General features: G+C 48.0%; 1 protein-coding gene across 1 annotated transcript; it reads right to left on the bottom strand.

Annotated features, from left to right (window-relative positions):
* Positions 1-679: 679 nt before the first annotated feature.
* On the bottom strand, positions 680-25,342 carry LOC142483165 (rho guanine nucleotide exchange factor 10-like protein; the record flags this gene model as incomplete). The annotated part of the gene is made up of 9 exons (XM_075583232.1): positions 680-4,224; positions 5,253-5,375; positions 7,319-7,487; positions 16,751-16,893; positions 18,334-18,488; positions 19,876-20,090; positions 21,173-21,259; positions 24,696-24,864; positions 25,321-25,342. Coding segments are annotated over 9 exons (1,619 nt in total), but the record flags the coding sequence as incomplete, so codon positions are not given.
* Positions 25,343-25,626: the final 284 nt, after the last annotated feature.

The raw sequence follows: 25,626 nt of genomic DNA, 5'->3' as shown, positions 1-25,626 counted from the left end.
TAATGAAAATCCGGTATGGTCACCCTAAGAATAGGTCGTCCTTCCCAAAGAGAACAATACACTAAGGGCCTCATGCAGAGAGCAGCGCTACTTTAAATCTCGCCATTTTTTGGAGAATTTCGCGCAGAAAACAGCAGAAAATAGCGAGTTACGAAAAACGCGCCAATTTTTTTTTTCTATTTCTAAAACTCGCCTCGCGGCTGGCGAGAACCTCCATCTCGCCAGTTTTAAAATTATCCTAATGCAGAGAGGCGCGAACGGCATCTAGCGGCTGTTCGCGCCAATAAAATGGCGCGATTTTCTACTATTTGCCTCGCCAGGAAAAGTTGGCAAGAAGCTGCCGCTCGCGGCCATAGGAAAGGAAAAAAAAAAGGCGCGATTTTTTTTAACACATTTCTGCAGCGCGCCTCTCGCCAATTTAAACTCGCCACACGCATTCATGCTATACATTGCAGAATTCGCACTTTTCTGCATATGGAGAATAAAACTCTCCAAAAAAGCTAGTTTTTATTAAACTCGCCAATTTTTAAATTTGCTGCTCTCTGCATGAGGCCCTAAGTGGTTTAATGCACTGCTGCCCCCTCCGACACTGAAGGGGGTTAAAGAAGGATTCGGTGTAATGTGTCCCGTTGCCAAAAGCTGATATTGAGAGAATGAGAGACCGAAGAATGAGAATCTGGGAAACACAGCTTTACATTTTATTCATGCAGGTTATATGTACACCCCCATTTATACACATAAAATCTATATATTTACATACACATATGTACAGAAGTGAGGGGAGGGGAAGGGACACCTAACTCCTATGGAGTGGTACATCTGCAGCCAAGCTAATGACCCTACCTCACTGCTACCCCCCGTTTTACCATCACCGTGCTCTTTGGGAATAGACTGACTACTTTACTATTGTAGGGGAACAAATAAAACACATTCATTCTGTGCACATTTCCTGCAAATGCCGAAGGGCAGCCCCGGTACCTCCAGCTCTACGGAAATGGGGAACCAGTTCAGATGCAAGATATAAACCAGATGGGGGTGGAGCCAGCCGGGCAGTCACAACCATTTGTGCAGTACATCGGAGTAAGTGTGCACGGTGTTGATGGGCACCAGGCAGCCTGTCTCCTGTTGCTGTGAAACCCATGAAAGACACAGGGTTGCAATGACCATCAGTTCTTTGTAAGCGTGTTGGTGCTGCAGGAATAGGAAGCAGGCCTGCAGGGCACAAGCCTAGATGCAGTGGCGGCACACACACCTATAGCTGTAGAGGAGTCAGAAGACCTGATCAGTTGGCCTGTAATCCCTGCCTTTTAATGTAATGAGGCACTCAGGAGTTGGATTGCATCACTTATGTTCAGGGTTGTGACATTAATCAAACAGAATGCTCCGTTTCACCGAGCTCCCCAGCCTTATTATTTTACCCCTATACATTAAAGGGTCAGACATGGATTTGTTGAACCTATCACCCCACTCAGCTGTCAAAACAGCTGTTTAGAATAACACATCTAGCCACAATTCATGGGGTTTTCAACATGCAGATGCTGATTCGTGGTCTTTTCCATCTCTACGCCTTAACCCTTTCAGCTTCAACGTTCTATTGGGTGAATACAGCCACTGACACCAAATCATCTCTGCAAAGATATTCACTTGAATATCGCATGAGCAAGAGTCTAAATTCAAGTTTATTTCGTATCTGACAGCAATCAAAAACACCAAGAGGAAGCTGGACTTCATCGGAAGGTGCTTTTGATATGTCACAAATGAGTAGCTGTGCATACAGTTCTTTGGGAAGCGCGATCAAAGACGAAATGCAGTTTAACTAGTAATCTTATTCATGGAAGATGTAACAAGTGAATAGCGCAACAGTGAAAAAAGGGTCTGTTTGAATCAGTCTCCTTCCTCTTATGTGATAAAAGGATGTATCGGCGCACTCATTTTAAGCACACAAGGAACTCTCTGTGCATAAGAGGAAGGTGACATGATAGCAGGGGTAGGCAACTCCAATCCTCAAGTGCTGAGCCCCTTCTGCTGAAGCAGGGAGATCCTGAAAACCTGACCTGTGGTGGCCCTTGAGGACTGGATTTGACCACCCCTGCTCTATACCCAACAACATTTAATATCAAACTTAGGGGGTGAAGGACGTTATGACATTATGGTAACCCAAACATTTAACTGACATGCTAGCAATTACTGCCTGCATCTGACGTACTGTACTGAAGGCACTCTGGTAACATCACAGTCACAATTGTCTTTCTGAATGCGTTTAATTAATCCGCCTCCTTAGTACCTACTGTAGCCAACATGTTTGGCACTTTTCATCAGCCTTTAAATTACGCGCAGTTATGATCTCCTAAATGTATAGCTTTGCCCCCCCACGTTTAAAGGAAGAGCGTCATCTGCCCTAGAGTCACTAAGACAGTTTAAAGATACTAGATGACGGATTCCTAACCTATTACATCCAGACACCATAATGGTTAAACATTCGTGAGGAACTGCCCATGACATTTTCAGTGCCACATTCCTGAAAAGGTGTCTCATGCATTTTTATTGCTGCACCACCTTCTAACATTCTGTGTCACCTCCTGAGAGTGTTGCTGCTGTAACATTGTAACAATGTAACAGCTTTTAGAGACAGCAGGAGTTTCATACTACAGTGACTTCATCTCCCAGTTTAAAATTTTCACCCAAAATATTAAAGGTGCAATCCAAGCCTTTTTTTATTTAGAAATACAGGTTTGAAGCAGGGGGTCTCCGGTGCTGGACCCCGTTGATTTCAGCTCCGCAAACCCCCAGCTTTCAGAGATATAGACCTCTGAATGGGGTGCCGGTATCTCCTGCCGTTTAAAAAAGCCCCCGGTCACATGGGACGATCGGGAGCCGCACCGGTTGACGTCACAGCTTCCTCCTATTGGCCCGCAGGGCCGGGAGCTTTGAAAAGCAGTCGTGTAGTGAACCCTGGAGGTAAGGAGGGGGTCCCCTATAACTGAAATTTGTGGGGTTCAGCTCCGGAGATCCCCTGCTTCAATCCTGTATTTTAAAAAAATGAAGGGAATGGATAGAGGAAACAACACTCTGAAGAGGAGTTGCAAACATGGTTTGACCAGACGGTAACAATATTAATAAATATCCTATTGACCTGCAAGCTACATTGTGACGTAATTTGTGTGTTTTAAACCCAATATAATAAAAGACCTCCCACTGGGCCTATGGAAGCTGTGTAACATGAACAGTGTCACCACACACCTCATACACCTTTTGTGGGATTTTACCAAACAGCCGTTTAACCCATTGGCGAGTCTGGTATTGACCGGCTAGTGACATTGTTCCAACATTTAGAAGCGTAACAAATGTTATAGCTACAGTCCCATAACAATCTTCAGTGTTTGCACATATTTTAAAGAAAAGGGAATTTTGCTCCAGCAGTCAAATAACTGTCTTGAGTTGTGTCCCTTTTCCTCGGGTAATACAGGGGCCCATGTTACTTATCCAATTCTGAATTGTCTTATTACTTATAACTTGGTAGGGTTGACTTCTCCCTTTTTTTCAGGTTGTCAACAACTAAGGTTAAGGCATATCCCAAGTACCCAATTGAGCAACAAAATATATTGCAACATTGTAACAGCATTGAGGTTTATGAGGCCTGCGTTTCTGAACCCGATGTTCCCAGATGGGATAAGAGAAATGGAGAATGCTATAGGATCAGGGGCAGCTGCCACATGAGCAGTGTGCTGTCTGTCTCTCCTCCAGACTGGGAATTGTTAGAGGAGGGATGGAAGATTCGGTACCCTGGTCCTCCTGACACTATGACCACAGAGCTGATCTCCTTGCGGTGAGCGTCTCGACCTGAAGGTTGGCTCCTACACCACACATCGGGGTCGTCTGCCATCTCGTAAACGGAGCCATCCTCCTCGCTGGTTTCAAGGGCCCCGCTTTCCACTCTGGAGCCCTCCTTAGCAGAGAGGTGGTGGCCAGGAAGATGTGCAGTGCCACGCAGGCGGTACTGCAGAAGGATCCCTTTCAGACGAGATGGATGGTGGTTGTCTGAGGAGAGGTCTTGGGATGAACCATCTGGGGTATCTTCTTTGGATTCCACCGGCCCCGTACATCCCCTTACATCTTCTCTAGATCCTTGCTCAGTCCTCAGAGCCTCAGGAGCCATTGTACTACTGGCTACTGTAAGGAACTGCACTGGCCCACAGTGACCATTCAAGGAAACCATTCCCTTACCTGGTGTGGAGGAAGGAATAAAGAGATAAATGTGAAGAATTAGACCAAATGGTCTGGGTTACATGTTGCCTACACTAGGATATGGATACATACATATACAGAAGAATGTGTGAATGTTGGTTTATTTACAATGTTTAGCAGGTATGCCAACATTTCCCTTGCAAGTATAGACATGCAAAAGTTCAAAGTAGACTATGGATGCAAACTGCAAGTTCAAACTAGATACTCAAAAGGCCGCAATGGGAATCGAAGACTGCTCCTGTTATCTGAAACACAGAGGAGTCTATACACAAAAGTGTGATAACCACTATTGCTCCAATCATTCAAGTGAATAGCTAAGTGATTAATAGTGGCTATCGCCCATTTAGTAGATAAACTCCATTCTAAAAATTGTAACCTTCATGTACTGTAGGTAGGCATTATTTGACGGTTTGTACTAAATACCCCTGGTATTAAATAACCATTTAACGATGCAAAGTCATATTTTGTGCTTTTTAATCCCTGAACTTTCAAGATCTTTAAATAATAAGGAACATTACTACAGATATCCTATAGAACCAGAACCATTACATGGGACTTCTTCCTTGAAATGAGAATCTTCACCAGCGGGAAGAACTTGTGTTAAAATACCTCTGGTGTATGTCAAACAAGTAGAACTCTGGAAACCTTACTCCTGTGAAGGGTTATTAATGCATGCTGCTAAATGTTAGTCAAGGGCAGGAAAAACAAGTCGCCAGTCCTGGATGTATGATTTTAAATAAATAAATACTTTACCATATCTTCAGATTTTATCCAGTTTCCTAAACACTCTAGGTTCACCTATGCCTGCATGTGAAGTTTACCATAGCTTTGTTTAGGAACAGCAGAAACCTAAATGTAACAAATAGGGCATACAAGTAGGGTACCAATTATGGCCCAAGTACTGTAGGGTTAAAAGTAGGTGAACCAAATGGCCCTTATCTGCTGTCAGATTACATGTTGATGGTGCCCAGAAGCTTGTGATGGTCAGCATGGGAAGCCTTTCTTACCCGTGATTTTGGGGATCCCCTCGAGTTTTGGCACAGGCAGGGTGATCAGGATGCCCAGGTCGGTGCCTACCCACAGCAAGCCGTGGCAAATGAGCAGAGCAGTAACTCGAGCATTCTTTTGTTCTGCATAAAGAGAGACCACGGTGGAGGAATAATGAGAGGGAGACCAGAGAGATGACAAATACACAGACCAACTCAAAGATTGCCCTGCGAGAAAGTTGGGTCATGTGGTTCAAAGAAGCGTAATAATTCTAATAGCAAATAACAAACTTTCATTGAAGTTCATGCGAGCATACGAGCTGGGAATGAGTGAAACTGCCTTCCCATGGGTAACTCTCACTCATTAGGAGTTAGACTTCACAGGGCAGTGCAGAGTATTGTATTATGGTTTCCCATTATTATATATAGTTTGTATATTTTGTGATGTCAAGTACTCTCTGTTTGGTGAACACTATATAAAAATACAACATTAGAAATGAGAAAGTGATAGCACACCCCATGTGTTTGAGTGATTACAGAAGCAAGTTTATTGCACGAAAGTGAGAACAATGTAATTCTCCAACCTTAAGAACAAAACAAAAAGCTTAACATGGGTAAGTAAGTTCATAAGATGAAAGTAGATGGATGTCCGGATACAGGACAAACCTGGGGGAGCCTGCGTGTCAGTGCAATTCCCCATAGTTGATAGCACCTTTTGTTACCATCTGCAGGCAGAGGCAAGATCCTATACGGATATCATGCAAGACAAAAACGCACTCGTTCTCTGCCAGGGATTAACATGTTGTGGGTGTCAGATACGATTACTTCTCCGGCTCCGATTCCTTTTAGGCGGGAGCCAGGGAAACCGGGCAGAAGCCAAGCTGTGCTGTATCATTAGCGCAGTGCTCACTAAACCTCCCATCCACCCAGTGTACTGCTCGGGACAATGGCATGGTGTCGTGCGACTGTCCCGGACACGCTGCTCCCAACCGGGACACTGCCAGGCTCTTCACGTGGTAAAAAGTCTTTAAACACCATTTAAAAAAAATATATATGTAATATTCATACGCAACCCTTGAGAAATACAGAAACATCGACGTGTTTGCCTTTTTGTGTTGACCTGATTGTCAAGTAAATCTTTTTTGCTGCACTCCATTCTGGTGTGCTGAAACGCCTTTGGCTGCCTCATTCTACATCAGGAGCAGAGTTCTCCCTGGATGGACCTTTTAAACAGGGAATGATCTTCAGCTGAGGAGGCCCAACACTTCTGTGCCAGCATGTCTTGCGGAGGTGCCCATTTCTTGTCTGGACAGGACCCCTGGGGTTTAACATTCTGGGAGTTCACTTCCTCACATGAAGCTTAAGATGTCAAGTTCCCCACTAGTCTCGTTTTTACTTATGTTGAGATTCTTTTGCCTGTGGTTTATCTATATCTTTTATCAATTGTTTTTAATGAACACTAATAAATGAGACGTTTTAATTGGCAATTCGGGCCATTTTGCAACCTTTATTGTAGGTCACCACTCAATAGTTGATGTGAAAAGAGGATGGATCTAAGTCAGGCGTGGCCAACTCTAGTCCTCATGGGCTACCAACAGGTCAAGCTTTCAGGATATCTCTGCTTCTTTGTCTGATTGAGCCACCTGTGCTGAAGCAGTGATATCCTGAAAGCCTGACCTGTTGGTAGCCCATGAGGACTGGAGTTGGCCACACTAGATCTGTGCTAATGCCAGGGCTTCTTTCCTGGGTAATCTTGCACAATGCTGTATATCCCTGCGAATATCATCACTATCCCAGACAAAGCATTATATGGTGTGGGATTTTACCTGTTCAGTAGGGGGATTGTTTTGGATTTTATGCAGTAATATGAGAGGAAGGTACCAGAAGCAGGGAGTAATGAGGAATGTGTTACCTGGCAGAAGCAGAGCGTAATGAGGAAGAGGTTACCTGGCAGAAGCAGGGAGTAATAAGGAATGTGTTACCTGGCAAAAGCAGGGAGTAATGAGGAAGAGGTTACCTGGCAGAGGCAGGGAGTAATAAGAAGGGAGTTACCTGGCAGAAGCAGGGAGTAATAAGAAGGGAGTTACCTGGCAGAAGCAAGGTGCGGGTGGCTACGTTGATCTCCTGTAACAGCTCCAGGGTCTCAGTGTGAAAGAGGCGGATGGAGGAGCCCTCCGAGAACGCCATCCACACCCCTCCTCCTGCCCTCACCATGTGGGTTACACTCACTCCCTCCTCCTGCAGGGCTTCAAACCTCTAGCAAGAGAGGAACAAAGGGTAAGTAACACACAGACCAGCACAGGGACACAAAGACAAGTGCAGGAACAGGGAGCACAGGGTAAGAGATTGTATAAAGCCGGTGAGTCGCAGACAGTGGTGCCGAGGACAAAATACTCACACAGAGAGGGGACACGGGCTCACATAGAGAGGGGGACAAGGGCTCACACAGAGAGGGGGACACGGGCTCACACAGAGAGGGGGACACGGGCTCACACAGAGAGGGGGACACGGGCTCACACAGAGAGGGGGGCACGGGCTCACACAGAGAGAGGGACACGGGCTCACACAGAGAGAGGGACACGGGCTCACACAGAGAGAGGGACACGGGCTCACACAGAGAGGGGGACACGGGCTCACACAGAGAGGGGGACACGGGCTCACACAGAGAGGGGGACACGGGCTCACACAGAGAGGGGGACACGGGCTCACACAGAGAGGGGACACGGGCTCACACAAAGAGGGGACACGGGCTCACACAGAGAGAGGGACACGGGCTCACACAGAGAGAGGGACACGGGCTCACACAGAGAGGGGGACACGGGCTCACACAGAGAGGGGACACGAGCTCACACAAAGAGGGGACACGGGCTCACACAAAGAGGGGACACGGCTCACACAGAGAGAGGGACACGGGCTCACACAGAGAGGGGACACGGGCTCACACAGAGAGGGGGACACGGGCTCACACAGAGAGGGGGACACGGGCTCACACAAAGAGGGGACACGGGCTCACACAGAGAGAGGGACACGGGCTCACACAGAGAGAGGGACACGGGCTCACACAGAGAGGGGGACACGGGCTCACACAGAGAGGGGACACGGGCTCACACAAAGAGGGGACACGGGCTCACACAAAGAGGGGACACGGCTCACACAGAGAGAGGGACACGGGCTCACACAGAGAGGGGACACGGGCTCACACAGAGAGGGGACACGGGCTCACACAGAGAGGGGGACACGGGCTCAAACAGAGAGGGGGAAACGGGCTCACACAGAGAGGGGGACACGGGCTCACACAGAGAGGGGACACGGGCTCACACAGAGAGGGGGACACGGGCTCACACAGAGAGGGGGACACGGGCTCACACAGAGAGGGGGACACGGGCTCACACAGAGAGGGGGACACGGGCTCACACAGAGAGGCGGACACGGGCTCACACAGAGAGGGGGACACGGGCTCACACAGAGAGGGGACACGGGCTCACACAGAGAGGGGGACACGGGCTCAAACAGAGAGGGGGACACGGGCTCAAACAGAGAGGGGGACACGGGCTCACACAGAGAGGGGGACACGGGCTCACACAGAGAGGGGACACGGGCTCACACAGAGAGGGGGACACGGGCTCACACAGAGAGGGGGACACGGGCTCACACAGAGAGGGGGACACGGGCTCACACAGAGAGGGGGACACGGGCTCACACAGAGAGGCGGACACGGGCTCACACAGAGAGGGGGACACGGGCTCACACAGAGGGGTACACGGGCTCACACAGAGAGGGGGACACGGGCTCACACAGAGAGGGGACACGGGTTCACACAAAGAGGGGACACGGGCTCACACAGAGAGAGGGACACGGGCTCACACAGAGAGAGGGACACGGGCTCACACAGAGAGAGGGACACGGGCTCACACAGAGAGGGGGACACGGGCTCACACAGAGAGGGGGACACGGGCTCACACAGAGAGGGGACACGGGCTCACACAGAGAGAGGGACATGGGCTCACACAGAGAGGGGACACGGGCTCACACAGAGAGGGGGACACGGGCTCAAACAGAGAGGGGGACACGGGCTCACACAGAGAGGGGGACACGGGCTCACACAGAGAGGGGACACGGGCTCACACAGAGAGGGGGACACGGGCTCACACAGAGAGGGGGACACGGGCTCACACAGAGAGGGGGACACGGGCTCACACAGAGAGGGGGACACGGGCTCACACAGAGAGAGGGACACGGGCTCACACAGAGAGGCGGACACGGGCTCACACAGAGAGAGGGACACGGGCTCACACAGAGAGAGGGACACGGGCTCACACAGAGAGGCGGACACGGGCTCACACAGAGAGGCGGACACGGGCTCACACAGAGAGAGGGACACGGGCTCACAGAGAGGGGACACGGGCTCACACAGAGAGGGGGACACGGGCTCACACAGAATGGGGACACGGGCTCACACAGAGTGGGACACGGGCTCACACAGAGAGGGGGACACGGGCTCAAACAGAGAGGGGGACACGGGCTCACACAGAGAGGGACACGGGCTCACACAGAAAGGGGGACACGGGCTCACACAGAGGGGGACACGGGCTCACACAGAGATGGGGACACGGCTCACACAGAGATGGGGACACGGCTCACACAGAGATGGGGACACGGGCTCACACAGAGAGGGGGACACGGGCTCACACAGAGAGGGGACACGGGCTCACACAGAGAGGGGGACACGGGCTCACACAGAGAGGGGGACACGGGCTCACACAGAGAGGGACACGGGCTCACACAGAGAGGGACACGGGCTCACACAGAGAGGGGGACACGGGCTCACACAGAGAGGGGGACACGGGCTCACAAAGTGAGAGGGGGAAACGGGCTCACACAGAGAGGGGGACACAGGCTCACACAGAGAGGGGGACACGGGCTCACACCGAGAGGGGGACACGGGCTCACACCGAGAGGGGGACACGGGCTCACACCGAGAGGGGGACACGGGCTCACACAGAGAGGGGGACACGGGCTCACACAGAGAGAGGGACACGGGCTCACACAGAGAGAGGGACACGGGCTCACACAGAGAGGGGGACACGAGCTCACACAGAGAGGGGGACACGGGCTCACACAGAGAGGGGGACACGGGCTCACACAGAGAGGGGGACACGGGCTCACACAGAGAGGGGGACACGGGCTCACACAGAGAGGGGGACACGGGCTCACACAGAGAGGGGGACACGGGCTCACACAGAGAGGGGGACACGGGCTCACACAGAGAGAGGGACACGGGCTCACACAGAGAGGCGGACACGGGCTCACACAGAGAGGGGGACACGGGCTCACACAGAGGGGGACACGGGCTCACACAGAGAGGGGGACACGGGCTCACACAGAGAGGGGACACGGGTTCACACAAAGAGGGGACACGGGCTCACACAGAGAGAGGGACACGGGCTCACACACAGAGAGGGACACGGGCTCACACAGAGAGAGGGACACGGGCTCACACAGAGAGGGGGACACGGGCTCACACAGAGAGGGGGACACAGGCTCACACAGAGAGGGGGACACGGGCTCACACAGAGAGGGGGACACGGGCTCACACAGAGAGGGGGACACGGGCTCACACAGAGAGGGGGACACGGGCTCACACAGAGAGGGGGACACGGGCTCACACAGAGAGGGGGACACGGGCTCACAGAGAGGGGGACACGGGCTCACACAGAGAGGGACACGGGCTCACACAGAGAGGGGGACACGGGCTCACAGAGAGGGGAGGACACGGGCTCACACAGAGAGAGGGACAGGGACACACAGAGAGAGGGACAGGGACACGGGCTCACACAGAGAGGGGGACACGGGCTCACACAGAGAGAGGGACACGGGCTCACACAGAGAGAGGGACATGGGCTCACACAGAGAGAGGGACAGGGACACGGGCTCACACAGAGAGAGGGACAGGGACACGGGCTCACACAGAGAGAGGGACGGACACACAGAGGGGGGGAGCACAGGAACACACAGAGGGGGGGAGCACAGGGACACACAGAGGGGGGAGCACAGGAACACAGAGGGGGGAGCACAGGGACATAGAGGGGGGAGCACAGGGACACACAGAGGGGGGAGCACAGGGACACACAGAGGGGGGAGCACAGGGACACACAGAGGGGGGGAGCACAGGGACACACAGAGGGGGGAGCACAGGGACACACAGAGGGGGGGAGCACAGGGACACACAGAGGTGGGAGCACAGGGACACAAAGAGGGGGGGGAGCACAGGAACAAACCAAGGGAGGAGCACAGGGACATACAGAAGGGGAGCACAGGAACACACAGAGAGGGGGGGCACAGAGCAGTACAGCACAGAGACAGAGAATATAAACTTTTAACATGAAAATTTAAATAAAACACGATTTAAAAATGCTTCTGTAACTCAGAACTGGCAAATTAGTTAAACAGCGGAAGAAACACAAAATAAAGGACAATAACCGTGTGGCTGGAAATAGAACAAGAGTCAGATAATTAAGCTTTCAGACAAGCACCTGAATAAAGGCAACCCAAAAAAGCCTGAATGTTTAAACATCCATAAATTATAAAATCCTCTAGCCAGAAAATGGTAAAATGAAGAACCTACTAAAAATTCTAAGCTCATGAAACTTTTAGTTGGTCTCTCTCAGTCAGCAATAGGTCACTCACGTAATTGGCAAACGTAACAAATGTTTTGGCCTCCAGTTACTCGGAGGGGCCCAGCAAGTATTTGATTATTATTTTGTTATCGTAACCATGGTTTTTTATTTGCCCGTGCATTAAATTCATGTGTTTTAAGTTTCACTTTATTAGGGACCCCTTATAATGTTTTTGGGGCAATTAACTGGCTAAGGGCTGTACCACGTCTAATGGGGTAGCATCTATGAGCTCCTCTAGCCCAGGAGAGCGGTAACTCTGGTCTCATGACATCATCACGAGTAACAAGAGTCCTGGCGCATTGTCGAGACTTTTTACCAATGGCAACTAAAAGCAGCATGTCATGGGGTGCAGACTCACAATTAATATAGCCACCCCGCCCCGCTCCCCCCAAACCGACTCCCCTTCTAGAAATTAATGAATATTTATAATTAAGTCTTGATTAAAAGTGTACCTGCAATAAAGCTGTGACCATATACTGTAATTGCCGTAGACACTATACTCCATGGACCGGAATCCATTTTTAGTCACACAGCGAGTTACTAAAGCATGAAGCGGGCTGATGTAACGAATTCCCGGAAGGGAGAAGTGATGCCCACAATATGAGACCCTACCCCCTCATATACATTTCAATGTTTTGTATTCAGGTAAAAGGTTTTCAAATAAATACAAATATTTCTGAGAGGGACAAGGAACAAAACAATATGTACGTTTGTGAAAATTAACATTTGGCCATACAACTTTTGTTCTTTTTGTAGACATACAGACAGACAGACAGAGCGCACACTATAAGGCCAGGGACAGAAACAATTTAATCACACTATTAATGGCTAGCAAAACACTCAAGCGTTAAAATGCATTAAAATATATATAGGGAAATGGGGGGAAGGGGGAGGGAAGACAGGAGATAGCAGAGGGATAAAAAGTCCAGATATAGTCACATACAGTATATGAGGAATTACTTCAATCCCAAAAAAGGTCAGCAAAACGGTGTTTGAAGATAGCGTGGACAAGTGGAAATGTGACGGATAACATGCTGTATTGATGGTGAAAATGCCGGTGTCTACTCCACTCAGATCGCTGACAAAACCCTGATGAAGTCACCAGATAGCGTGACGAAACTAGTTGGATCCATGTCACAGACGGCACAGTGCTGTTACTGTAGCTGAGACTTGGATCAGTCTTATGCTCAGCTGCTTTCAAAAGTTTTCCTGTCAGATGGTTTATACAGCTCACACAGCTACATTGTAGCAATTCATTAGTGCAGGAACACCTTGCTACAATAACTTGCCCTCATCAGCAGTGGATTGTATGGAACTTGAGACGACAGAGTAACGGGCGCACAATTTTTTCACACAGCGAACGCGAGGCTAATTATCCATCTGCCTTCATTATTCGCTACCCTGTGGAACGTCCGTGCCCTTGTTGTTTCCAAGCTTTCTCCCTGCACAAGCTTATCCGTGATCTGAGTGGAGTAGACGCCGGCATTTTCACCATCAATACAGCATATTATCCTCCACATTTCCACGCTGTCTTCAAACACAGTTTTGCGGCACTTTTTGGGATTTAAGTCATTGGTGACTATATCTGGACTTTTTATCCCTCTGCTATCTCCTGTCTTCCCCCCCCACCCCCCCACCCCATTTCCCTATATGTATTTTAATGCATTTGAACACTTGAGTGTTTTGCTAGCCATTAATAGTGTGATTAAATTGTTTCTCTCTTTCCCTCTGAGTATCTCCCTCACCGGACTGGTTAACCAATTTGAGAGCTGCCTTGCCTATTGGTATACAAGTATCCCCATCTATAAGCAATACAATATATGTTATTATCCTTACACTTTACACACACCATTCAATCACTTACTATCTGTTTCACCGTGTATAGTTACTTGGCACTTTTCTAATATATATATATATATATATATATATATATATATATCACGTGGCTATTTCACTTGTCACATAATCACTTGCTTACCATTATTATTAATATTATTGTTTATCTGTAAAGCGCCAACATATTCCGCAGCGCAGTACAGTGGGGTACAGAGTGACATCAATTACAGAAACTAAATGCCATACAGACAAGGGCAAACAGATACAGAATATAATGAGGGCTCTGCTCCTGAGAGCTTACACTCTATAGCAGCAGTGCGCAAACTGGGGGGGGGGGCGGGAGAATTTCTAGGAGGGGCGCGGGCGGTTACAGAGGCCCCACAGCATTTAAATAAAATGCCAGGGGAGGCGTGAGGCCTCTGTAACTCCCTTACCTGCTGCCAGCCGGGTCTTCGGCGCTGCGTTGTCATGTGACGTCATGCGTCAAATTATGTGATCGGGTCACATGACTGCAACGTCATTTAACGCTGGGCCATTGGGAGAGGGGGGGCGCGAACGCGGCGGCTCCTGGGAATGGGACCGCAGCTCAAGAAGTTTGCGCATCCCTGCTCTTGAGCATGGGTCTCAAACTCAGTCCTCAAGGATAGCTCTTATGGATACCCCTGCTTCAGCACAGGTGACTCAATCAGTGGCTCAGTCAAAGACAGAGCCACCTGTGCTGAAGCAGGGATGTCCATATAACCTGGCCTGTTGGTGGCCCTTGAGGACTGAGTTTGAGACCCTACTCTAGTGGGTTAAGCTACTCAGCCCTTTTGTTACTATAACAGAACCTTGCCTGGCCTCCTATGCTGCCTGATTGCTGTGTTGAGTTGCCAGTCCCCGTCCCCCCTGGTGTTTTTGGGGTACTTAGAGGTCTGTCCTCCTGGACGGGGAAGGGAGGGGGCAAGGGAGAAAAAAATAAATATCGGTGCCTGTCTTAATATATAGAAGCTAATAACAGCGCTGAAGCCCTGTAGGCTGTGTGCACACGTTACTATCCCAGTCTAGGGGAGATTTGACATCTATATTATATAGTACTTGGAAAGCACGCCCTGGGGCCAATAAATTCACTCTTTGGGCTTGTGCCCAAAATGTCCACACTTTATGTCGATGCGAGGGGGATTCAACACCTTTTGCCTGTGCAGGAGGGACTTTTTTTTTGGAGCAAGAACAACATCCTGCATATATTAATGAAAAGGATAAATCCCACAGACTGTCACCTGCATTACATACGGGAGTTTAAATGATTGCATTTCTTTTTGCTAGTTGCACACGCACGCGGTGGAAATATTTTCGGGGACGCACGCCGGCTGAGATTGTTGTCTTGAGGCAGAGCCCCGACTTGTAAACTCGAGCGTCCCTCTCGGGGTCCGGTGGAGACCCATTTATTTAAGGTCAGGATAGGATGCGGATTTAGATCTGCGTGTACCCACCATGCATTGCTCCAAACAAACACCTTTTTAAGGATAGCAGTCCGGCGTGTCTGCGTGCGATAACCCAGGGCTGGCCATGCATTATTCATCAGAAGCCGCAAAGCGGCTGCCAGAGTTATGAGGTTTAATAGATGCAAACTAGGTTTATGTGTTAGAATATGCAAATGTCTGAGGGGGGCAGGGGGGGAGAGAAGGACAGGAAAGCGCAGCTATGGTAATATTCTTACCAGCACAGACCTGTCCTCCGAATGTCCATGCTGGGGGCAAGAAGCTACTGCAAATGAGGCCGTGTGAAAACATTGCCACAAACCTAAAAAGAGGGGGCGTGCCGGAGACCCTCACAATAACACCGTGTTAAGAGTAACTACAACACATATAATCGCCCTGACAGTGATGCTGTTGTGTTCCTGAAAGTTTTTTTTTATTATTTTTTACTGGTTCCAGGAGGTTTAAAAGAATATAGATCATTTGCAGCACGCATTCATTGGACACGGAGGACGACCTGGCAGTGAGAAGGTGGGCTGTGCATCAAAAAGGCTTCTCCCTGCTGCAAAACTGGAGCAAAACAGCACCATGTTTATTAAAGCAAAATAATCTGGGTGTGTTCTACAAGGCCAGGGGTGGGAAATCTCCTGTCCTCAAGGGCCGCCAACAGACAGGTTTTCAGGATATCACTGCTTCAGCAAAGGTGGTTCAATCAGTGGCTCAGTAGAGTCAGCTGTGCTGAAGCAGGGATATCCTGAAACCGGTTAGTGGCCCTTAAGGAATGGAGTTTCCCACCCCTGTACAAGACCCTTTTATGTAACACACGTAGTGCAGGGGTCTCAAACTCAGTCCTCAAGGCCAGGTTTTATGGATATCCCTGCTTCAGCACAGGTTTTCAACTGAGCCACTGATTGAGCCACCTGTGCTGAAGCAGGGAGATCCATAAAAGCTGTGCTGTTCATGGCCCTCAAGGACGGAGTTTGAGACCTCTGATCTACTGTAGAGCAATGTTTTTGCTCTAGTTTTGCCAACCAGAGACCTCGATACATAGAACACCTCCTGGATGTTATGCAGAATCCTGGTTACCAAACTTGGGCAATAATGACATCAGAACACAGCCCTGAATTTCTGCACTTTTATTGTCCCCGTTTTGCAGCCAGGAAACGTTATCGCCTAACCAAGCAGAACTGCTCACTTTTCTGGGTTTGTTTTGTTTATTTAAACAAAGACCTACAATACGGATGTGTGAACTCCTTTTTGTGGCGATGTAGAACAGTAATAGGGAAAACCAGAACCCTTATAGTTATACCGCCTTCTCGCGGCTCAGACTCCCCACATTAACGTACTGTGTGCAGCGTACTAATAGCTGCATCATTAGGAAGCAGCCTGACTGACAATGTTCTCCAATTAGTGGTCTATATGCATTTAAGAGACCATTATGTGTCCATGGTAATAATTAAATAGTTTAAGAGAAATAACAGAAAGCCGATAGCACACACTGAAATGAAATCTCAGATCTATAGCTAAAGATGGAGGAGTTCCTCGGTACCTGGGTTTTTAGGGTCTCCGGCTCCAGAACAGTGACTGTATTCCGGCAGCTCACCCACACGCAGTCATCAAGCACCAGCAATACCTGCACAGGCCCGTCTCCCACCTGCACAATGGAGGGGTTTCCTGGATCCCAAAATCCTCCTGACGAGTGAGAGGTAAAGGTGGATGATACAGAGTTGCTAACTGCAGTCAACCTTCTCAATCCCCCTCCCCACTTCTAACCCTCCCAACTTCTAAGCCTCCCCACTTCTAAGCCTCCCCACACTCCCCACCCTCCCCACTTCTAACCCTCCCCACTTCTAACCCTCCCCACTTCTAACCCTCCCCACTTCTAAAGCCTCCCCACTTCTAAAGCCTCCCCACTTCTAAAGCCTCCCCACTTCTAAAGCCTCCCCACACTCCCCACCCTCCCCACTTCTAACCCTCCCCACTTCTAACCTTCCCCACTTCTAAGCCTCCCCACTTCTAAGCCTCCCCACTTCTAAGCCTCCCCACTTCTAAGCCTCCCCACTTCTAAGCCTCCCCACACTCCCCACACTCCCCACTTCTAACCCTCCTTTCCCTCTCCCCACTTCTAACCCTCCCTTCTTTAACTTTTCTTTCTATGAACATGGCTCTACCAATAGAACCCAATCTGTTTTTACAGCACCCACTGCATAGTCCAGTGCTTTCATACAAACAGAGTACTGCCAATTCTTCTCATGCTGGCCTGAAGCATCTACCATTGTTCTTCCACCCACACAGTTCTATTAAGGCATTCCCTGCTAATTCCAATATAGTAACTTCCCACAAACACGGATCTGCACAGTAATCACACAATACTATATTCCACTATTCCAACACTGGCTCCAAACCCACTACACATGCCTATTGCAATGCATACTGATCCCATGCTGCTATCCCCAAATAAACCCAACACACACATCACGTGTGAGATACTGCATGACAGGGCCCGCGGTTCCAGAAGTACTACTATACCCCATGTCTTTAAAGCTGCAGTTCAAGCAATATCCTATGTTTGTTTATTTAATAAATCAGTTCTGTACGAAGAGAAAATACTTTTTTTTTTTTAAACAATTTTAAATACTTTTTAATGTATTCTAATGTAACAAGCATTTATGTTCTTATAGCAAATATTTACAAAGTCACATCCCTTTCCCCTTCTGAAACAGCATCACCCTTTTCAGCACTGCCCTCTCTAGCAGTCAACCAATTGAATCTAGTGCCTGTCTGGTCACATGATCTTCCCCACAGAATCGATTACAGGAGAACGGATCGATCGGCAACCAGCTAATCACTTGTCAGTGTGCAGATTGTGATGATGCACATATTGAATGACTTTAAATCTCTACCAAAGCATCTTTTCCTGCCTTGTAATCTCTACACATTGCTTCACAAGTGCACCGTTCAGACAAAGCTAGGTTTGCTAGTATAGCTCTTTCTTGTGCTGCACAAAGCCCGGCTGTTCATATACTCCACACATTCAGCTTTGTCAAAACCATCTCAAGTTCCAACATTCTGTCTAAAGCCTTCTGCTGTACCTTTATTAAACTCCCCAACAGAAATGCAGCCGCGTCTTACCCTGTGTTTTGGGGTACAATACTACAGTGCCATCTTGCAGTCCCGCACACAGGAAGTTAGAGCTGTGCCCAAGGCAAAGGACTGGCTGTAACCCGGGGCTCTTCACGGCCATTAAACAGGGCGATCCGGTGTCGACGCTGCCGTACACCATGATACTGCCGGCGAGAAGGGGAAAATATCAGGGCATCAGGACAAAGGTCTAGTATGATCATTGTGGCTTTAACTAGAGTGGTCCATGCAGGCGCTCACCTCTTATTTCACATGAAAAGGTACAATGTACATAGCGCTTAATCCTTTCACTGCCAGAAGGCCCTGCAGCTTAATAGTTACTTTTTGATACATATCTTGATATTTAATTGTCTTTTTTTTTTTAAATGTATGTGATTGCAAATAGTAAGTTTAAAACCTTACTGGCGTCTGCCTCTTTCGTGACAACATAATGTCCCAGTTACGGGGGTAAGAGCACAATTTCAGGGAAGTTTCTTATATGTGACAGCCGAGTGTCTCTTTCACATTATTCCTACTCCTTTAGTGAAGAAACCCCCAGTTTAATATACAGGGAAACGCTTCCTGGTGTCATGGAAGACTGAGCCATCTGTGCTGAAGCAGGGATGTCCTGAAAACCTAACCTGTTGGTGGTACTTGAGAACCGGAGTTGGGAAACACTGCTCTACTCAAATGAACTGGTGCCAGAAACTGCAGTGGAAAAAGCAGCTTTGTGGCATATTGAAGAGGGGGCCCAAGGGCGATCAACTTGTACTCAACAAAAGATGAAGCCCGGCACAACGGACTTGAAAAAGAAGAGTTTAATGAGCCAACAAATCCAACGTTTCGGCTACATAGTGCTGCCTTTATCACGGTTAGGGCTTGTAGGTTTAGAGGATGCCTCAGTTTAGACATAAATGAGCACTTCAGTATTAGGCGATACCTTTTTTATTTGAACTAACACTTCTAGGGCAAGCTTCCGAGAGGTCTACTCGGTTCCTCGAGCCCTGTGCTGTATGGCTGGACCTGAGGAAGGGAGGAAAACTCTCGAAAGCTTGCACTAAAATATCAATTGTTAGTCCAAAAAAGTATCACCTAATATGGAAGTGCTCATCCACTCTGCACTATCGCAGTATCGCAACGGGACACACACGGCAACTTCTATTTAATGCAGTTTGGACAGAAAGCCTCACGTCTGGAGCCTCACGTCTGGAGCTCTGTTATGTGTGAAAAGAGGGTGCGGTTCTCCTGGGATTACCTCTTACAAGATTATAGAGAGAGTGCTTTATACTGGAATCTAGTGCATAATACAGGGGTGCACAACTCCAGGCCTCAAGCCCCCCCAACAGGTCAGGTTTTCAGGATAACCCTGCAGCACAGGTGGCTAAATCAGTCCCTGCTTCAGCACAGGTGGCTCAATCAGAGGCTCAGTCCTTGACTGAGCCTCTGATTGAGCCATCTGTGCTGAAGCTGGGATATCCTGAAAACCTGACCTGTTGGGGGGGGAGGCACCTCTAGTTACATAAATGCCATTTGCGCTATCTGGGGACCTCTCACCTCCCGTCCTGCAGACCGACACATACAGTGGGACGCGCCGAGACAGACGTACACTCCTCTTCATTCTCGCCGCCCTCCTTGGCCCAAGTGACGCACACGTTCTCCACGCACAGCACGTGGGAGGGCAGCGGGAAAGCCTTCATCATACGTGGGGACGTGTGGTTTAGGGAGAAGATCTGTATCTGTCCTATTCCTCCTGCCTGGCCTCCTCCCACCTGCAGGAGAGAAAGCATCGATATCATTGCACAGGCTGCAATGGCTGTGAATCTACAGAAGTATACAGCTGCTGGTGCAGGGGCGGCCAACTTCAGTCCTCAAGGGCCACCAACAGGTCAAGTTTTCAGGATAGCCCTGCTTCAGCTCAGGTGGCTCAATTAGTGGCTCAGTCAAAAATGACTCCATCTGTTCTGAAGCAGGGACTGATTGAGCCAACTGGGCTGAAGCAGGGATATCCTGAAAGCCTGACCTGTTGGTGGCCCTTGAGGACTGGAGTTGAGAACCCCTGTGCTAGAGGAACAAGAAGGTAGCTTTGTGTGTATGGGTAAGGCTGGCACACTGAGCACGATGCCATGATACCGACAGAGAGCATGTGGAGAGGAATTAATGTATAGGGAATTTTACAAGTACTGGTGAAAGGGTGTATGTACAGTATGTATATCTTTTATAGCGCCATTTATCTTCATAGAGCTTCACAGTAATAAATGTGACATAATAAAGTACATAATTGAATAAGCGCTTGAGACATAAAAGTAACATTAAGAAAAGGAGCCCCTGCCCCGAAGAGCTTACCATCGAAGTGGTAAGTAGGAAGAACTTACAGAGACAGTAGGAGGGCGTTCTGGTGAGTGCGTCTGCAAGGGGTCAAGGATTATGTATGAGGTGTATAGTATCAGCCTCAGAGCTACCCATATGCTTAATTAAAGAGGTGTGTTTCGAGTTGGGACTTAAAGGTGGATAGAGAGGGTGCTTGTCAGATATTGAGGGGATTCCAGATGTGCCATTAAAAATGCAATGGTCCAGTGCCTGTTCTAAGAACCTGAATCTGCCAAAACATGGGCAGTACCATTTCTGAAGATGTCCAGTTACTTATACTATGCGCACAGAAATGGAGAGGACATCTGAATCCCGTCAGTTGTGGAAATGATGGCAACACCTTGCAGAGCCAGGTGAGAACCTATGTAAAGGAGGGTAGCACTACCCCATCCGAAGCTGGCATGGAGGAGTGGACATCCCGTAGTTTTACCTGTGCTGTAAATAGAGGGTGGAAGGGCCACAGTCACTGAATAGGTGAACTCACCCATAAATATCCTTGAGGCAACGAGGTGCTGACAGACGAGAAGCCCAGCAGAAAGGTCTGTACGGAGGTGTGGACCGCGCCTCCCAGCTTTAAAAGGAAAAATGGAGCATAAATAAAATGACAATAAAAAAAGATGTCTTCTTAGACAAGAGAAATAGATGATACGAAAAAGAAAGAAAAAAAGAGAGAGAAAAGAAAAGAAATAGAGAGAGAGAGAAGAAAAGAAATAGAGAGAGAGAAGAAAAGAAATAGAGAGAGAAGAAAAGAAAAGAAAAGAAAAAGAGAGAGAGAAGAAAAGAAAAAGAGAGAGAGAAGAAAAGAAAAAGAGAGAGAGAAGAAAAGAAAAGAGAGAAGAAGAGAAGAAAAGAGAGAGAGAGAAGAAAAGAGAGAGAGAAGAAAAGAAAAAAGAGAGAAAAGAGAGAGAGAGAGAGAGAGAGAGAAAGAGAGGGAGAAAAAGAAACCAAAGTGATAAATGGAGAAAAGGAAACAGTAAAAAAGGCAGAATCATCCTCTCAAGTACAGAAGAGAAGACAAAACAAATTGCCACGAACCCAACATGAGCATTGCGAGAGCTTCCCTGCGGAGTTAATATATGTGAATACTTGCACACAGAGACACTGAAGAATTGAGCAGATCCATACATGAAAAATCTCTGTCCCATTTTAGTCACTGCCAGAGCCTGAGGGGCAGTGCCAACAGGGTTAACTTTTCATGCAGCTGTTATCTGGATCCACACAAGGGTGGGACACAAAGAAACCCTGATCTGCAGGAGGCTGCAGGAAGCACAGAGGAGGAGAAAGCGAGACACAAAGCCAGCGCTCGACAGGGGATGAGAAATCACAATTTGTTCTAATTAGAGCAAGCATCAGCGTGCGGTGCAAAGGCATCCGCAGCAAGGGCTGGCATTCCCACAGGAACCATGCTGGGCTGCCCAGGACGAGAGCCCAGCCAGCTGACCTGTCAGATCCCAGCTGTTATCAGCCCGAGAGCTGGAAAACCTCACAGTGCTAAGAGTGGAGATACCCGTCTTCAGAAAGGCGAGCAAAGCACCAACCCCCTACAAATCCTGAAATGACACCCCACTAGTAACCCTGCCGACCCAATCTAACACCCCAACCCCTCTTTACGCCTTATATTTTTAGGCAGGTTTGACAGGTGAGAAGCCTGAAGTCATTTTTGTGAAAAGGAAAGGAGAGATCTAGGAGAGGAGAGAGATCACCATGAAAACGTATTCTTTTTGTCCGAAGCAGAACAAGTGATGAAGAAAGGAGAAGGAAAGAGAAATAGAGACAGAGTGAAAGGAAAGACAGGAATAGTGAAAGATGCATACTGATAGTGGAAGAAGAGGAAATAGTGAAATGTGTGTGAGAGAAAAGTGTGGGAGGGGGAAAGAGGGCAATGAGAGGACATACTGCAAACATTCTATTAATATACCTGCATCTTCACTGACTCAAATGATTTCCTTCTGATGTGATATCAGAAGCTCCCTACTCCCACTTAAGACCATTCCTGAAAATTGTGTAAATGTCATTGTATCTACACCCAAGAAACTGATCCGTAAACATGCTCCACCTCCTGCAACAGATATCTGTAGCAAGACCCCACAAGCAGATATTCTCTCCCACCCTGGCCTGCAGTGATCCTTCATCTTACCTGACAAAGCCAAACAAACAATACCACCCATTTCTATCCTACAGCACTCTCCATGGTCCTGAATGAAAACTTTACCATCTTAACATCCACTCCAAGTCCTGTGTTACACCACTCCATGCAATTCTGTACCTAAGACGGTGGACCCCTCGCTTCCCTTCCACCCCCCCTCGCACTTCTCAATCTCTGCTGTTCTGCCCATGTCACCGCTCTACTCTCCCAACTCCACTGCCTATCCATCCAACAAAGTTTCATCTTCAAATTCATCACCCTGGTCTACAAATCTCTACATAGTTTTGCCCCTTACCTTGAAGTACTCTTCTCCCACTACACTCCTTCCCACCCTCTTCACTCTCCGAATGCCACAACCCTCACTCCCCCCAAGCCCCGTGCTTCCTCTTGATTCTGATCATTTGCCTTACTCGCCCCCCTCCACTGGAACAAGCTCCCTCATCACATCCAATCTGCCCCCTCCCTAACAATCTTCAGAAGTCAACTCAAAACAAGGCTCTTCTCCATCGCAATCCATGATCCCCCGTTAACGCCTTTCTATCCCATCCCCTAACTCACCCCACCCTCCCCAATGTCCATGATCTCCCCTACCTTCACCACTTCCTAAACCATATAAAAGTCCCTCCACCTACCTCACTGATCCAATCGCCTCCACTGTCAAACCCATCTCCACGCCACCCCTACCCACCAATCAAGCAAGCTCTCAATGCACCTAACCCATAGCCTGATCATAATGTTCCCACTCCTACCCACCAAAGAGACATCTTAACAATGACTCTATAATAAAATCTATATGTAACAACACCTTTGTTTTACTAACGAATGTACAGCGCCCTATGATAAGGGTGCTACTGTATATAAATGTTATTATAAATAAATCTGCACATCTTTATCAGTCTTTCCCAGCAGCAACACAACATTTCTATACCACAACCTCACAATCAGATGTGTACTTCATCTCTATTCTCCCCTGCAGTGTCCCGTAAGAGTGCTGTACAAATGCACCACAAGTATATCTACACAACCTTCCTACACAGCAGCACTCCTAAGAGTCCATGTGCTGCCTCAACTTGCAGACACATCTGCAAATACAGATCTGGCACATATAGGAATATCACTCAGAACAGTGTTTTTCAACGAGGGTTCCCCAGGCATTCGGAAAGGGTTCTCTGTCATTTTCAGGTAATTTTAAAATTATACCCAATACAGAAGAATTTACAATGCATCTGATCTCAGACACACTATTAGAGAGGGTTAGGGTTCCTTACAATGCATCTGATCTCAGATGTGCTATTAGAGAGGGTTGGGGTTCCTTACAATGCATCTGATCTCAGATGTGCTATTAGAGAGGGTTGGGGTTCCTTACAATGCATCTGATCTCAGATGTGCTATTAGAGAGGGTTGGAGTTCCTTACAATGCATCTGATCTCAGACACGCTGTTAGAGAGGGTTGGGGGTTCCTCAGAATTTCACATAGGGTTCCTTAACCCAAAAAAGGTTGAAAACCCCTGGCTCAGACAGACACAATAGACAGCATAAAGTGCAGAGTTAAATCATTAGGAATAGTTTGCCTTGCAAAATTGTTTCACCTTTTACATTTCTAGGCCTTGTCTCCGGCAATGTGTGTTTCTTAAGAGTGTTAGGTTGGTGAAAGGTTGTGATATGTTTTAATGGGAACAAGCTAAGGAGACCTCAGAAGTCTTCTACAACTGTACTGTACTGCAGACATACTGCTACAGGACCAACACTGCGCCTACAACTTAATGCACAGTGCTGCACAGGACATTTTGTTTCTTAAATAGCGCATCCTTGTACAGTGTAATTCCAAGAACCATGCAATACAAAAACATTAGAGACCCACCTGCAGGTCCGAAGCTTTGGTGGAGAATGCAGGCAGGCGACAGACCAGTGTTGGGCACCAGAAAGGAGCTTTGGTCTTTTTGTCCTCTTCTGGAACCAGCCACCCAGGCTGGTTCTCCTCTCCTGGGAGAGAGCAATGAGAGAAAACAGTCAAATCCCAGACAGCCAACGAACATTTAAATTATGAAACTCTTCACATTCATCACATTTAATAGCTTTTACATTGCAGGGACCCGAACTGAAAACATTCGGGAATATGAAATGCTGCCTTGGTTAAGGGCAGAATCGGTTACAAAGCCGCATTGATGCGGGCTGAGCTACAAAGCAGATTTTTTTTTTTAATTACAAAAAAGAGGATATTTTAGAGGCAACTCTCGGACATTGAAATAAATAAACTGCTTAGATTATAAGGTCTACTCTACATAAGTTTTCTGAGTTATTATTAGTATTTTAAAGATGCAATCCCATGAACATTTTGTAAAGAATTTACCAAACTAAACAAATGTAACCATACGTAAAGCAAATACTTGGACGCTTTTGTTTCTTTAGAAATGGATCATGTTTAATTTTCCCTTTTAGGCCTTTTTAGAGGGGAAATGTTTTCTTTATACTTTCTCCACCCTCACCTGAGAGCCAACAAAGATTCTGCTGTTCACACAAAAGGGAGCAGCCAGAGGAAATCAAACCCATCCCAAGTCTCCGCTCACCAGGTTCACAAAATAATTTAAATACCTATACTGTAGCGCCGACGAGTACGCTAAAACAAATCTGGGGCAATCACCAACAAGACCCAGGTACATGCTGGGTACATGCTGGGTACATGCTGGGTACATTTCAGTGACATTTCTGCCGTCAGACTAATGGCCCATCGGATTAACAGCGGGGGTCCCTGGCAGTCCCATAGAAAACTAAAATGGGACTGCCAGGGACCC

The sequence above is a fragment of the Ascaphus truei genome, unplaced genomic scaffold, assembly GCF_040206685.1.
Source record: "Ascaphus truei isolate aAscTru1 unplaced genomic scaffold, aAscTru1.hap1 HAP1_SCAFFOLD_3031, whole genome shotgun sequence".
NCBI lineage: Eukaryota > Metazoa > Chordata > Amphibia > Anura > Ascaphidae > Ascaphus > Ascaphus truei.
This window is presented reverse-complemented; position numbering and strand designations above follow the sequence as displayed.